Source organism: Tachyglossus aculeatus, chromosome 1 (genome assembly GCF_015852505.1).
Source record: "Tachyglossus aculeatus isolate mTacAcu1 chromosome 1, mTacAcu1.pri, whole genome shotgun sequence".
Classification (NCBI taxonomy): domain Eukaryota; kingdom Metazoa; phylum Chordata; class Mammalia; order Monotremata; family Tachyglossidae; genus Tachyglossus; species Tachyglossus aculeatus.
Window position 1 is genome coordinate 147,420,528 of NC_052066.1, and position 14,605 is coordinate 147,435,132.

General features: G+C 38.8%; 1 protein-coding gene across 5 annotated transcripts in view; it reads right to left on the reverse strand.

Moving 5' to 3' along the window:
• Positions 1-14,605, reverse strand: part of PPP2R5C (protein phosphatase 2 regulatory subunit B'gamma) — a 159,916-nt gene that overhangs the window by 15,168 nt on the left and 130,143 nt on the right. For all 5 annotated transcript variants that reach the window (XM_038750637.1, XM_038750474.1, XM_038750775.1 and 2 more), the window contains 6 exons: positions 12,696-12,804; positions 10,160-10,213; positions 7,882-8,052; positions 4,208-4,335; positions 2,525-2,626; positions 1,018-1,090 (listed from right to left, as the gene is read on the reverse strand). In XM_038750637.1, coding sequence (XP_038606565.1) covers positions 1,018-1,090; positions 2,525-2,626; positions 4,208-4,335; positions 7,882-8,052; positions 10,160-10,213; positions 12,696-12,804 — 637 coding nt within the window. The remainder of the gene's footprint in view (positions 1-1,017; positions 1,091-2,524; positions 2,627-4,207; positions 4,336-7,881; positions 8,053-10,159; positions 10,214-12,695; positions 12,805-14,605) is intronic.

The window sequence follows — 14,605 nt, forward strand, 5'->3', positions numbered from 1 at the left end:
AAAAATGACAGGGATAGAAAGTCTGAAACTGCTCTCGTTAAGTACTAGAATAACCCCCAATTGCTGTACACATTACAACTTTGGGGCTTATTAGTGGCTGGATTCAGGCAACAGCCCTTAAGGTAGTAGTAATATTTATTGAGTACCCACTGGGTGCAATGCATGTACTAAGCGCTTGAGATAACAGTTGCTTTGGGAGAAGTGTGAGAAGTCTGGGAGCAAATCATAACATGGCAAAGATACAGACGCTTGACATTCATTAAGAGGAACAATTAAAGATAGAACGACACACTAGAACAGAAGGATTAGAGAGTTTCAGAACTGACTTTGTCTTAAGTCCCTATCATTAAAAACCACCACCAATCCCCACACAACAATTTCATCCCTAAGAGCCAATCGACTTCTCCCGGTTAAATATTTTTACCGCTAATCTACAGCTACTCCCATGGCAAGACGGATTCTACTACAATCTACAGAGCAAGAACACCTTAGTCTGGTTCTAATCAGGAATGAACAAGGTCCCTCCCAGCCAATTATAATGGAAAAAGACAGATGACCCACCAGAAATTGGTTCTACACCCAAGGTCATCTATTTGTTTTTGTTCAACAAGATCAAATCTTCCCCTCTTGGATTTATTTTTTTTTTTTTAAAGGAAAAGGGAAAAACCAAGTGTTGCTTGAAGCCATCACAGCTCTGAGATGAGATGGCACAATTTCAGTCCGAAGATTTGCCATAGTACAAACATAAGGCACATAAATAAAGGAGCTAAATGAAAGCAAGCAGGGAAGTGGCCTTATCAATTTCTTTGAATCTCTTTTAGGGAGGGTAAGGGATAAAATAAGTACTTGCACAAGAGGAAGGTTACAAAGTTTAAAAGTATTTTTTATTGCAGATAATTCATACATAGTATTAGTGGAAGTGTTTTTCCCCAGATTAAGTCGTGTGTGTACCTGTTCTTGCAATGGTATTAACAAAAAACTCAAATGTTTTCAACATGTTATTCTGTTTTTCAGTACCTGGGGATTTGATTTGGCTAGATTCTCTATTTTAACCCATGCTTCTTCTCGTTCCTTCAGTTTTAGCTTCTCTCTGAAAAACAGCAAAATGCCATTTTGAAAACTAGGGGAGGTGAAGAAATGAAGTTTCTAACAAAGTTTTCACCAACACAAACAGGTATTTTTAGACTTGTAAAGTGATCTCTCACAGACAGGAAACCATTTCTTCTTTCACCTTGTTGGATGGCTTGTCTCAGAAGCCCAAACTTTCAATTATTTTTGATGGGACAGCACGGTCATATCCAAAGCAAAACCATTCTACACAGCGATGTGGGAGACTCAAGTTGAAAAGAGCTGACATTTCAGGGTAAGCATTAAAAAGGAAGAGAATGCAAAGTGTTGCAAGAAAATAAGAGGGATTAACAGAAAATGCCTATCATTCTAGGTATGTGCCACTTTAAAAACAGTTCCAGCAGACCGAGTTAATTCTGTTTTTATAAAACCAGGGTGTCATTTACTGGGGAGCAGGTCGATCAATTAATGGCATTTTTTGAGTGCTGTTTGCAGAGCACTTACTGAGTGCTTGGGAGAGTACATTATAAGAGTTGGTTCCCTGACCACAATGAGCTTTTAGTCTAGAGGGGGATAGTACAGTATATAGTGTACAGTAGGTAGTAAAAAGACTGACTGACCAAAAACAGATGTGCAGCAGTGGGGAGAGACTTATGAAGGTAAAAAGGGGTTATAATAAAAGTCTGCATACTTCGGAAAAGAGTAGGTGGCTGATCATTTTACTGGAGTCAAAGAGAAAAGTGGTTTTAGAGATAGGAATAAAAATCAAAATACGAATTGGCAGCATTGTCTTTGGCTAACGACCATTCTCATCATGCAGAAGATCTGTCTTGCCCATCTGTTTTAGTCCCACGTCCATCAGAGGGACTGTGACCTTGCTCAAGTCTCTGTTTAACTTTTGTTTCCTTTAAATTGGGACTGGCACAGATGAGTCTCTGTGATTTCACAGTGCTGGACATATGGAAATGTGGAACTTACTAATCCTCAATAGCTGGAATTAAGTACTGTCTTTTGCACATTTTACAAAGTTGTTTTCTGGAGACCCAAGAATGATGTAAGTTAGCAGTTATGAATAAAAATGTAATTTGAATCTATCGATATTCACTTGTGGGCAATATAGAAGATAAATTAAGTTTGGAGGGAGAAAACAGAGACAGGAAATGATATTAAAATCAAACTGGCTTATGTTCTTTTACCCTAGCAGCTGAAATCACAGATAGTATCCTTTTTTCAGAAAGGTAACCAAACCAACATCAATAGTTCCTGGAATGTTACCTTTAAAGAGGGTCTAATTTTTAAGTACTCATAGTGGGAAAGATTATCCTACAATGTTCTTGCCAGTTAACACTAGGCAAAGTTATCACAGCTTTTTTAAAAAAAGTGGTGGCTGACCAGAGCAAATTCTGGGGATGGCTCACCTACCCCACTGAGGACATGTACAAAAATCCAAACTTACTTCAGTTTTTCTGCTTTAAACTGTTGTGTGCAGTCATCGAACAGTTTTTGGTTCATCTCCATGAAGAGTTTCAGCGCATTGTATATTAAGCCATGTATTGTCCTATAAGTAAAACCTCAGGTTGAAACGTGGGGTATTTTAAGGTTTACAAGTGATTTCAGAAGTACTTATCAGAAGATTTGCCTCCCAGCCTGCTCTATGTAACCAATCATCAGCACAAACTCCTAATGGTATTTCCAATTTTTCAAGCCCCTCAAAATCTCATTTGACTGTCTTTAACGTGGCAATGATGAAAAGTTTCATTGCATATCTCCCCATTTTTTACTTTGAAAATGATGCTACAAACATTTCCACCAATAAGAAAACATGAGGCTTTGGGATTTAATTGCACAGGGGCCTCTGTTTGGTCCTGGGTAGAACCAGCCGATGAGAACAGAAAGTTTCAGTTCTTTGTCATACCCAAAGCAAACAAAAAAAGTTACAGAAGCAGTTATTGTTTACATTTCAAGTCCAAGAGAAATGGATATCCAAAGTAACTGGATGGCATGCAATTGCTTTTACAACAGCCTAGCAAAAGCCTGAATACCGTTTCCCCTTAGTTGTGCTATGAGGCAATTAAGCCATATATTCTCGGCTTCTGATCTGGAACCTACTGAAATTCTACCTAAGGTCTAGGAGCACCAGTGTTTTCAAGCCTGAACTGAAGGCATAATAGGTGGTGCTTAGGGAAACCATAATCAGATATTTTATTTTCATAAAGTAAAAATATGAGAACAGGAGCAACGCCATTATGAGGGTCAGACCAATGGTCCATCCAGCGCAGCACTCTGTAAGGAAAAGATACAGTTGCAAGGAAGAATGGAAAGGCTATTACAGGTTCATTGAGGATATTACTAGTTCTTAACATGCCACATAAATTATTGATGGGAAAAAGAACATGAGCACCATTTCTCAAAATGCCCTCGATCGTTTGCTTTAGGATAGCATGCGACAGATTAAATTAACCTCAAATAATGAAATATGGAATTTTTAGTGGAAAGCCATTTTGATTGTACATATAACTGTATGCTATAAAATTTACATAGTGAACCCTATCCATCTCTTGTTAAAACTTGCTAAAACTCCTACATGGTATATGTGTGTAGGGGGGTGGTGGAGGGGATGAGAAGAGAGTAAGGGGAGATTCTAAGGGCCCAGAATGGGAGGGACGGGGTGGGGGTGGGTGTCCAGTAACAGTGCCAGTGGTTCAGGAGCCATTTCAAGGACTGAAACTGCTGGTTTCAGCTCCGTATAGTCCCCAGCATAACTTCCACAGAAACAGCAAAAGCTGGAGAAGAAAATATTCTTCCTACTGAAGAACGGCCATAGCAGCTACTGATTAAGGAACAACTTCAGGGTCTGGGTTACTGCATCCACCCTTTGCCCCACTGGAGGCTGACGGACTACTCTAGTCTATCATAAAATCGGCTTGAGGGTGAAGAGAGGGACTGATTGGGATAAAGGGCTAGGGCATGATCCGTTATGTCACTAATTCCTCTGAAATACAGTGGGGCAATTCAATCATTGATTTCCTTTATGGCTTCTTTAAATTCAGAATCCAGCATTGCAAGCTTCCATCAGGAAGCTTGTAGAGTCCACAAAACAGTAACCCAACTTTTCACCATGTGCACAGAAATTTCTTACTTGTTCCAATGAGTCTTTGAATTGCGGTACAAGGATGGGAACATGATAGGCAAAATCTTTGCTGCATTGTCACTGATTAAACTCATAATGTACTCATTATTCCAGTAATACAGTGCTCGCTCTGCCACCTGAAAGACATAGGTAAACAGCTTTTTCATAATGGTTCATTGGTTAAAAGTATGAGGAATTCATTCATTCATTTTTATTGAGCACTTACTGTGTGCACCACACTGTAGTAAATGCTTGTGAGAGTACAATACAACAATAAACAGACATAGTCCCTGCCCATAATGACTTTACAATCTAGAGGAGGGGAGACATAGATTAATTAACATAAATAAATTATAGATATGTACATAAGTGCTGTGGGGACGCAAGGTGGGGGATGAACAAAGGGAGCAAGTCAGGGCGACGCGGAAGGGAGTGAGAGAAGAGGAAAGGGGGGCTTAGTCAGGGAAGGCCTCTTGGAGGAGATAGGCCCTCAATAAGGTTTTGAATGTGGGGAGAGTAATTGTCTGTCAAACTACAGAACAAGTGGGAAGCAGCATGATCTAGTGGTTAGAGTATGGGACTGGGAGTAAGAAGGATCTGGGTTCTAATCCTGGCTCTGCTACTTGTCTGCTGTGAAACCTTATGTAAGTCACTTAACTTCTTTGTGCCTCAGTTACCTCATCTATAAAATGGGGATTAAGACCATGAGCCCCATGTGGGACATGGACTATGTCCAACCTGATTAACTTGTATCTATCCCAGCACTTAGAACAGTGCCTGGTACATAATAAGTACTTAACAAATACCATGAAAAAAGTAATATTCTGCATCACAAATTCAAAATTTTTAGATACCCATGACTTCCTCAGATTCACAATACAACTGCCAATGCAGCCCCAAGAATAAGGCATAATAATGTATCCTGAAAAGTTTACAACCTTGAGGTTCATGTATTTCACCTTTAGAGATGTAGTTTGATGAAAATGACTTCTGGGAGGAGATAGAAAATAGTGAAAGTATTTGAGAAATAAGGATGAAAAAATGGATAATTTGGGAAAAGTTGAAGAGAGGCATATCGGCCTAGGTAATATCATGACTTTTGTTCTTGTACCGAACAATCTAGTAATATAACAGGTGTGTGTGTGTGTGTGTGTATGTGTGTGTGTGTGTGCATGCACACTCTAGTTTGGGATCTCTTCCTGTAAAATTTTCTGCATTAAAATGAAGGTTATTTTCCTCCCTGCAAATTTGGAGATGGAAAGTCTTAAATTCAGAGAAAAGGTAACAAAAATGTTACTTTCACCAGATGGGCTGAGACAACCCACTTGCTGAAAATGGTAGATGAGGAGCTCCAACAGTGAAAATAAGGCCCGAGTTGGGAGAAGCTGATCATTCCAGCTTTGTGCAACCTACTTTGGAGAAGTGTCTCTTTATTATGGTTACTTAGAAATTCTTTACATTAGAGAACTAAAGCATTTGGGGAAACTTACACTCCACTAGTCTTAAGCCTTCTATGCAATTAGAGCTATTCTAATTCATCAGATCCCACAACATCAAGTGTGGAGATCCCAGCAGCCAAGATGGTGGTTTAATCTGGTTGTACCCTGCCAGTGCACTGACTAGCTCTTCCCTTTCTTGTCTTCACACTTACTCCCTGTCCCCTTCCCAATTCTTATGAGCCCCAGGAAACTGGGGGTCTAGAATGAATATGGTCACTATTCATTTATTTTGCTTTTTGTTAGAGATTTAAAGCTTAAAATTAAGCTCTACATTATCCTAAACTACACGCTAACCCTCATCAAAAACAACACCCCACAGTCCAATATATATGTATATATATGTATATATGTTTGTACATATTTGTTACTCTATTTATTTATTTTACTCATACATATTTATTCTATTTATTTTATTTTGTTAGTATGTTTGGTTTTGTTCTCTGTCTCCCCCTTTTAGACTGTGAGCCCACTGTTGGGTAGGGACTGTCTCTATATGTTGCCAACTTGTACTTCCCAAGCGCTTAGTACAGTGCTCTGCACACAGTAAGCGCTCAATAAATACGATTGATGATGATGATGATGATGAGTCCAACCCAAACCCAACAAATCCATAAAACAAAAAGCCTGATTATGTGAGAAGGTCAAGGTGCATAAAAAGAACTGGGGGTACAATTTCAAATATGGGGAGGGGAAAAATAGAAGCTATACAGCTTGGTGTGGAAAGCAGTCTGGGATTACTCTTGAATTTTAAACTTTTTCCACAACAAAATGAGTAATCTTTGAAATGTGAACATATGCTCTAAGTTATTAAAAAAAAAAAGATTGGTACATGGGGTAGCCAAACTGTTGGGAATTCTTTGCAATTTCCTCCTTTTTTTCCCCCTCCTGTCCTATGCTCACAGCATATTCAAAATGTTGTTGCTCAATGATAAAAATACTTTAGGGATTTCTCATGTTGTTTAAATCTACAATACTAGTATTTTTGCCTGGGTATACATTTTAAGTATTCCAAAATTATTTTAATGGCTGCTTTTAATTTAGAGCTCTGTTTATGCCTATAAGAATAAAAAACCTCATTTGCATGATGTTTACATTGGTAATTTTTTGAAAATCTTTTAAAAATTAATTCAGTAGGTTTTTTCCCCTTATTTTTGTAGCCTTTGATGTGAAAAGAACTTTGCAAATGAAATACAGCTAAATAGTTTACCAATGCATATTTATCATATAAGTGACAAACAAATCCTTGAACAAATTAAAACAACTGCAAAATGTGACCATAAGATACATAATAATAATAATAATGGTAATAATAATGATGGCATTTGTTAAGCGCTTACTATGTGTGAAGCACTGTTCTAAGCGCTGGGGGGGATACAAGGTTATCAGGTTGTCCCACGTGGGCCTCACAGTCTTAACCCCCATTTTACAGATGAGGAAACTGAGGCCCAGCGAAGTTAAGTGACTTGTTCAAAGTCACACAGCTGACAAGTGGAGGAGCCAGGATTAGAACCCATGACCTCTGGCTCTCAAGCCCATGCTCTTTCCACTGAGCCACACCGCTTCTCTTGAGAAGAAACCTGAAGGCCAGAAATACGGAGGTGTCAAACTCAAAACCTCATGGCTACAGGGCAAACAGTAGTCAAGACAGAAGGAGCAACTGGATAATCTAGAGCTTACTGAAGCTCAATAACTATCAATTTCCTGGGTGAGAGAGATTGACAGTGTAAGTAAGGTCAAAATACATGGTCACATGTAATTTTTGCTTTTCTCCCCCTAAGCTTAAGAATACATAAAATAGGCTTTTAAAAGTAGTTCTGGAAAATCACCATCATCACTGTCAAAAATCGACAATTACTGCAAGTCCACTAGGTGCCTGACATTCTTATTTTGTGTTGGCTAAACAAAAGATGATACAGTACTTTTTTTTAATGACATTTATTAAGCGCTTACTATAAGCAAAGCACTGTTCTAAGCGCTGGACTTGCTTGCAATATGTATTTTACTCCATTCAAGAATAAGCAATTAGGAAAAAAAATGTCAGTGGTATATGGAACACTAACATTCTTTTTATGAAAAAGCTATAGCTTCATATGTAATAAACAGTTATAAAACATGCCTATAGCTGTAATGATTAATTCAGGTAAAAACATTTAAACATTTATATCTTTTTAAAATAGTACACACCTGGAAATGTGGGCTGGAAACACATTTGGCTAGTTGTCTGAAGAGAGGCTCCATAACCTTTACAAATTCAGATGGTTCAATAACATCTAAAATTTCCTCTAGTTCATTTAAAAACATGACTTCTTTTGGACTATGAGTCTTTGGCCAGTACTTGAGAAGTGCCATCACCACCTATAGAAACAAAATTTACCATGTTAAAATTATGACCAGAGTATAATAATCTGTGATCAGTAATTTTTGTCATGTTTATCAGGGGCAAAGAAGCAAGAGAAGACAGTTTCTTTCCTTGTGGAAACATGATGCAATGCAATACCAATATCATTGAGCTTGGTGTCCTAAAACTGGACAGTGACAGATAACTCCATGTTTTATTCAGTACGCGCTAGTGATGTTTCAAAAATAAAAAAACCTCAACAACAACAACAAAAAACTAGATGAATTCAAGAGCTCTATAACGATGCAAATAAATGATTTTACATTTGCTTTTGCTTGGAAGCAGGATTTTCCCCTAATAAAGGTTTTTTAGAGGAAATTTTACAGCTAGCTTGAACTTCCTAAAAAAAAAAAAAATATCCAAAAACATCAACTCACTTTTGCTTTTCTTTGTTCGGCTGCATAATGGGATTCTATGGGTTGAGATAAAATTATCACTGAACCACAGCACCTAAACTAGCTTTGACGTGATGGAAAGAGCCCGGAATGGAGTCAGAAGACCCGGCTCTGCCACTTGCCTGCTGGGTGACCTTGGACAAATCACAACTTCTCTGTGCCTCAGTTACTTCATCTGTAAAATGGGGACTAAGACTGGGAGCCCCATGTGAGACAGGAACTGTGTCCAACCAGATTAATTTATATCTTCCCCAGCACTTAGTACAATGCCTGGCACACAGTAAGTGCTTAAATACTACAATTGGTATTATTCCTATGTTTCCCTTACATTTCCAAACCTTTTTAACATGTTCCCAGTAATAGAACTGAACACTAAATTCCTACAATGTACAGTTAGGAACAGTTAATTCAATTACCTATGGGTAATGGTTAATCCATTTTTAAAGCATCTTTCCTGCAGATTTTTGAGGCCTCACCAACTCTCTGCCTACTTCACCTCTGATAAAGGAAGTTTCTCCAGGCCCCACTGATCTGGCACTTCCCCCTTCCAATTCCCTCTTCATCAACCAGGTGAGGTCCAAAACTCTTCCCCGATTCCATTCATCGCCCTCCATTAGTCTGCGTATTAAAGGCTGGCTGTACACGGTATTGGCCTATATCAGGGCTCAACCAGGCTTTTCAGATACTTCAGAATGCAGTAATCCTCTTTAACACATACTATTTTTTTTCCTCAAAGAGTATCTGACAAGGAACTATTTATCCTCGAACTCACTGTTCCAGTGTTGAAAAGCAACACATATATCCTCTGGATTTCTGAAATGCTTGAAAGCTTGTGGTTGACAGGGGTACTGATTAAAACTGAGTTTAGTGTGGTGGGGCCTTAACCAAGTTTTCAACAGGAATGCTGATAAAATTAGAATTTAATCAATTTTGAGAGAAATTTAATTATCACTATTGCATTAAGAATTTCAGAGAAACTCTGACTAAACCATTTTTACGTATGTGATCTTTTTTTACTGCAAGGATATACTTGCACATCACCGTACACCCATCTTAAATTTAACTTGAGGAGTATTAGTGAATTAAACAAGTTTAATCTTATGGCACTGTGATTATGGTAGTTGCAATCATTTTTCCTTATATTAATTCTGAGAAAGGACACTTTCTACATCTTTCGGGGTGGGGGGCGGAGATGAGAGTTGAGCAAACTGACATATTCCTGCTAAAATAACTGGGCATTAGGTGAACATTATTAATTGGGTATTAAGGTTGGCTACTTCCTGGGCACATTCTGAACAAGTAACCAGTATTTTGTCTCAAAAAGACAACTGAAAGACTTTGTAACTAAAAGACTAAAATATTCCTGCCTAGTGGGTGGCTTTTAATGCTCTGAGATCTAAGGAAAGAAAGGTGTTAAAGTCCAAAGGACTATCTTTATTATACCAAATGTTTATTGCTACATACTAATTACTTTAGTCTAAAGGCTCACTTTTAAAAAGTACCTTACAAGTGTGAAGTAAGGACTGGCTTTGCATTTTATAGCCTATGTAAAAATGAATGAAATAAACTCTAGTCAATTAGTATAACTGAACTGCTGCAGTTTGGGAAAAATAAAAGCAACTTTACAATCTGCAATCATGAATTCAACCAAATATTAAAACATACTTACTGGTTCAGTAAGTGTGCTGTCCTTTTCTAAAAACTGAACTACACAGTATGCCAACTGAAAAGGTCAAAGAAGAAAATATATATTAGCATTGCACTATGGATAAGGTGAATACAAAAAAAATTGGGGAAGCAAAAATTCAAAGACCCTACCACAACCACACACCATAGACATGTGGAAGTACTAGTGTCTTGTATAACCAGACTATTAACATTTCCATCCGAGTTTTTGCATGTTCAAACCCCAAAGTTAATATTTAAAATTATTATTTTAGGTCTTGAAAACACTCTGAATATTCAGATTACAAAACGCTTTTAAAAATCTTAGAATAAGTAGTAGAGTGTTACATTCTGTGATATTCAGAAAAAATAATTATGATTCAGGCACTACTTACTGCGAAGAATGAAATCAGAACTGTTTCCATTGTAACAGCACTGAATTATTCATGCCGAATAGCCCACATAACTTGTCACAGAGAAATTATGGGAAACGTAAAAGAAGCAAGGCTGTGGGTAGAACTCTAATGAGAACTAAAGATAACTCCCACATCATTGGTCATTTTACTTCCTCAAGTTGTGAGTGAATTCTTCAGATTACCAACAACTGTACATTGGTAAGTGCAGAAAAAGGCTGGATACATTTTTTTTTTTTTTTGGTGGTGAGGAGGAACAATAGTTGTGAACTTATATGTGGGTCAATTCTAAATGTCTTTCCCCCCAAAATGTATTTACTGAACTGGGTGACATTTTATATTTGAAAATGGAATGAATAAGAAAATTCAAATGGAGCTTTTGATTCACCACATCTCATTTCACTTGCACTTCAGTGGAGCAAACTCTAGATACATCAGGACATGTGGCTTCTAGTTCTGGTTTTGCTACTGAGTCTGGCCCAGAATCCCTCTGAGACTTCAGTTTTGGCATTAGTAAGATGGCAGTGATACTTTCTCATCTCAGGAATTCTGGATGAGGATAAATGAGAGACTAAAAGGCAGTATGCTTTTTAGGCTCTTCTGAAAAGTGTTGCTCAAATCAGGAATCACTACTGAATCTACTCTAAGGAGACTTAGAATATTCTTTTTTTAGCCACTTTGGATTACTCTAAGATTTTTTCTGACCATTGATTTTACAGCACTTTAAGCTCTCTACCCACTATTCACCTCATCTAGCATTCTTTGTTTCTCTTGCATTGTCTCTCCTACCTCTGACCCCTTGTTCACAACTTTCCTAATGCCTGGACTCCCTCTCCATTCATATCCACCACAGTAGAGCTTTTCCCATCTTCTAAAGCCTCCTGAAGTCACATCTCCTCCAGGAGCCCTCTCTTCTCCCCCAGTTTTATTCCTCCAGCTACCATCAGCATTCTGAGTCAACCACATATTTATCTACTTACAACAACCGTAGTCCTTTTGTTCACACCCTAGTACTCACATATTCATTAAACTAAAAAAATCCACTTTCCTTCTTTGTCCTAGCTGTAAATTATTTTAGTTACTACCCCACTAGATAAGCCTACTGAGAACAGGGGTCATCTGTAACTCATCTATTGTACTCTCCCAAAACTTAGTAGTGTACTCTTAAGCACAGTGACTGCTTGAATACTAATGAGTTTCACAAATGAAAGCAAAACAGACCGAAGTCCACTTCATTTGCCAATAGTATTTGAGTGCAGAAACCTGTACTAAGTCATTCATTCATTCATTCAATCATATTGATTGAGTGCTTACTGTATGCAGAGCAGTTGGGGGAGTACAGTACAACAAACAGACATATTCTCCACCCACAATGAGCCTATAGATATGTATGTAAGTGCTGTGGGGCTGGGAGGGGGGCATGAATGAAGGGAGCAAGTCAGGGTGACACAGAAGGGAGGAGAAAAAGTCCTTGGGCGAGCACAATAGATTCAATAGTCATGGTCTCTGAACTAGGGATTTTACATTCTAGCAAGGCAGACAATGAAATAATTCAGATATGAGGGAAAAGACAATCATACACACCTGATTTAGAGTTTAAATAGTACAGTATTTTTAAGAAATGTACCTGAGAGAGTTCATAAGTGTGCAGGTGGCACAGAAGTGCGAAAGTGGTAGTTTGCGGAGGTGTGTAACTTGGAGAATACAGAAATCAGAGCCTTGCTTTGTAGCAACTAGTTTTACAATAACGTCGCTTAAAACAACTAAGTCAATAACTCTTCTTGTTTTATACTTCCCGAGCACTTAAAGTGTATTGCACCCAGTGGGTGCTCAATAAATACTACTACTACTACTACTACTACTACCACCACTACTACCACTACTACTACTACTGTACTTGCAAAAGACCATGTATCTGCGCCTTTCCATTTGGACCATCAAAAATTTTATTTTGACTTTTTGAAGAGTGAATTAAACAAGCAGTTTGCTTTATAGAAAAAAACCCAACACATTTCAAAAGAAATGCTCAAGTACAAGCTCAAGTATTGTGAACGCTACTACATTATACAAAATACACACTTCACAACAGTTTCAGCCCAAAGACACCAATGTCCCATTTTAGTTTACCTGTGGATGGTAGACACTCAGAGATTTCACTTTGTGCAAAGGTAATAACACCTTCAATAAGAAAATCTTGTGCTCTTCTTTTAATGGTAAGGCAAATCCATTAATTATACTGCAAAAAAAAAGGTGTTTAAGTTTTGCAAAATGGTTTTTCTGTTCCGCTTCAACATCACCAATGAACTCGATCATAATGCAGCATCTATTAAGCTTTCCCCAGAAGCTGAACAGTATTTCACCCCTCTAACATCAGCCTACTTACTGTACCTTTATCTCATCTCGCTAACTGCCAACCTCATGCCCATGTCCTTCCTCTATCTTGGGACTTCCTCCCCCTTCATATCCGACAGCCCACCACTCTCCCTACCTTCAAAGTATTATTAAAATCGCATTTCTTCCAAGATGCCTTCCCCCACTAAACCCTCATTTTCCCCTATTCCCTTTTCCTTCTGCATTGCCCATGAACTTGATTATGTGTCCTCTAAGCACTTGATATTCATCCCACCCTTAGCCCAAGAGGACTTATGCACATATATGTAATTTTTTTAACATCTGTCTCCCTCTCTACACTGTAAACTTCTTGTGGACAGGCAATGTGTACCAACTCTGTACTCTCCCAAGTGCTCCGTACACAGTTAATGCTCAGTAAATGCCATTGAATGATTGACTGGGCAGCCACTGATGGTTTTCAGCCCCAGGGACCACTCCCAAGGCCTGCCTATTCCAGGGCCCCCCCCAGTCTCGGGCCTCACTCCCCACCTGTCTTGAGTTCCCCCCTCCTGCCCATATGTTGGGCTGGACTTAACATTCCTCTCCTTTCCCTCTCATCTCTGGCACCTGCGGAGTCCCACAGACACCCACAGAATCCCACAGCACTTATGTACATATATGAACTTTGTATTAATGTCTGCCTCCCCCCATAGACTGTAAGCTTGTTGTGGGCAGGGAATATGTCTGCTTATTGTTGTATTGTACTCTCCCAAGCGCTTAGTACAGTGCTCTGCACACAGCAAGCACTATCCCCATCCCCCTGGCCTTACCTCCTTCCCCTCCCCACAGTACCTGTATATATGTATATATGTTTGTACGTATTTATTATTCTATTTATTTATTTTATTTGTACATATTTAGTCTATTTATTGTATTTTGTTAATATGTTTTGTTTTGTTGTCTGTCTCCCCCTTCTAGACTGTGAGCCCGCTGTTGGGTAGGGACCGTCTCTATATGTTGCCAACTTGTACTTCCCAAGCGCTTAGTACAGTGCTCTGCACACAGTAAGTGCACAATAAATACGATTGAATGAATATTCACAATTGAGACACACTGCCCCTTTTCTCAATGGCTTAGGATATGAAAACTTGGGCAAATATCCTCTTCACAAGAACACTGGAAACAAAAATTAGGTTAAGCTTTTCTGCTATTTAACAGAACCTTGCTGACAAGGCGATTTGGATATCTGAATTGGGAAGAGATAAAGGAATTACAAACATAAGTATAGGATTTGCAGTAGTTACAATGACCTCACTAAGAAGCAGCATGGCCTAGTGGATACAGCAAAGGCTCGGGAGTCAGAAGGACCTGGGTTCTAATTCCAGCTCTGCCACTTGTCTGCTGTGTGACCTTGGGGAAGTCACTTCACTTCTCTGTGCCTCAGTTACCTCATCTATATAATGGGGATTAAGACTATGCGCCCTATGTGGGACATGGACTATATCCAACCTGATTACCTTGAAGGTTCCCCAGCACTCAGTACAGTGCTTAGCTCATAGTAAGCACTTAAGCAATACCATTAAAAAAAATAATAATTCTAGCCCCAGGAAGAACCCAGCTCAACCCATAGCAGGGCCCAAGACTGTGGGGTCTAACCTGATGCTGCTGCTTTCTGGGACTGTTCCAGCTGTCGTACAATGACTCCC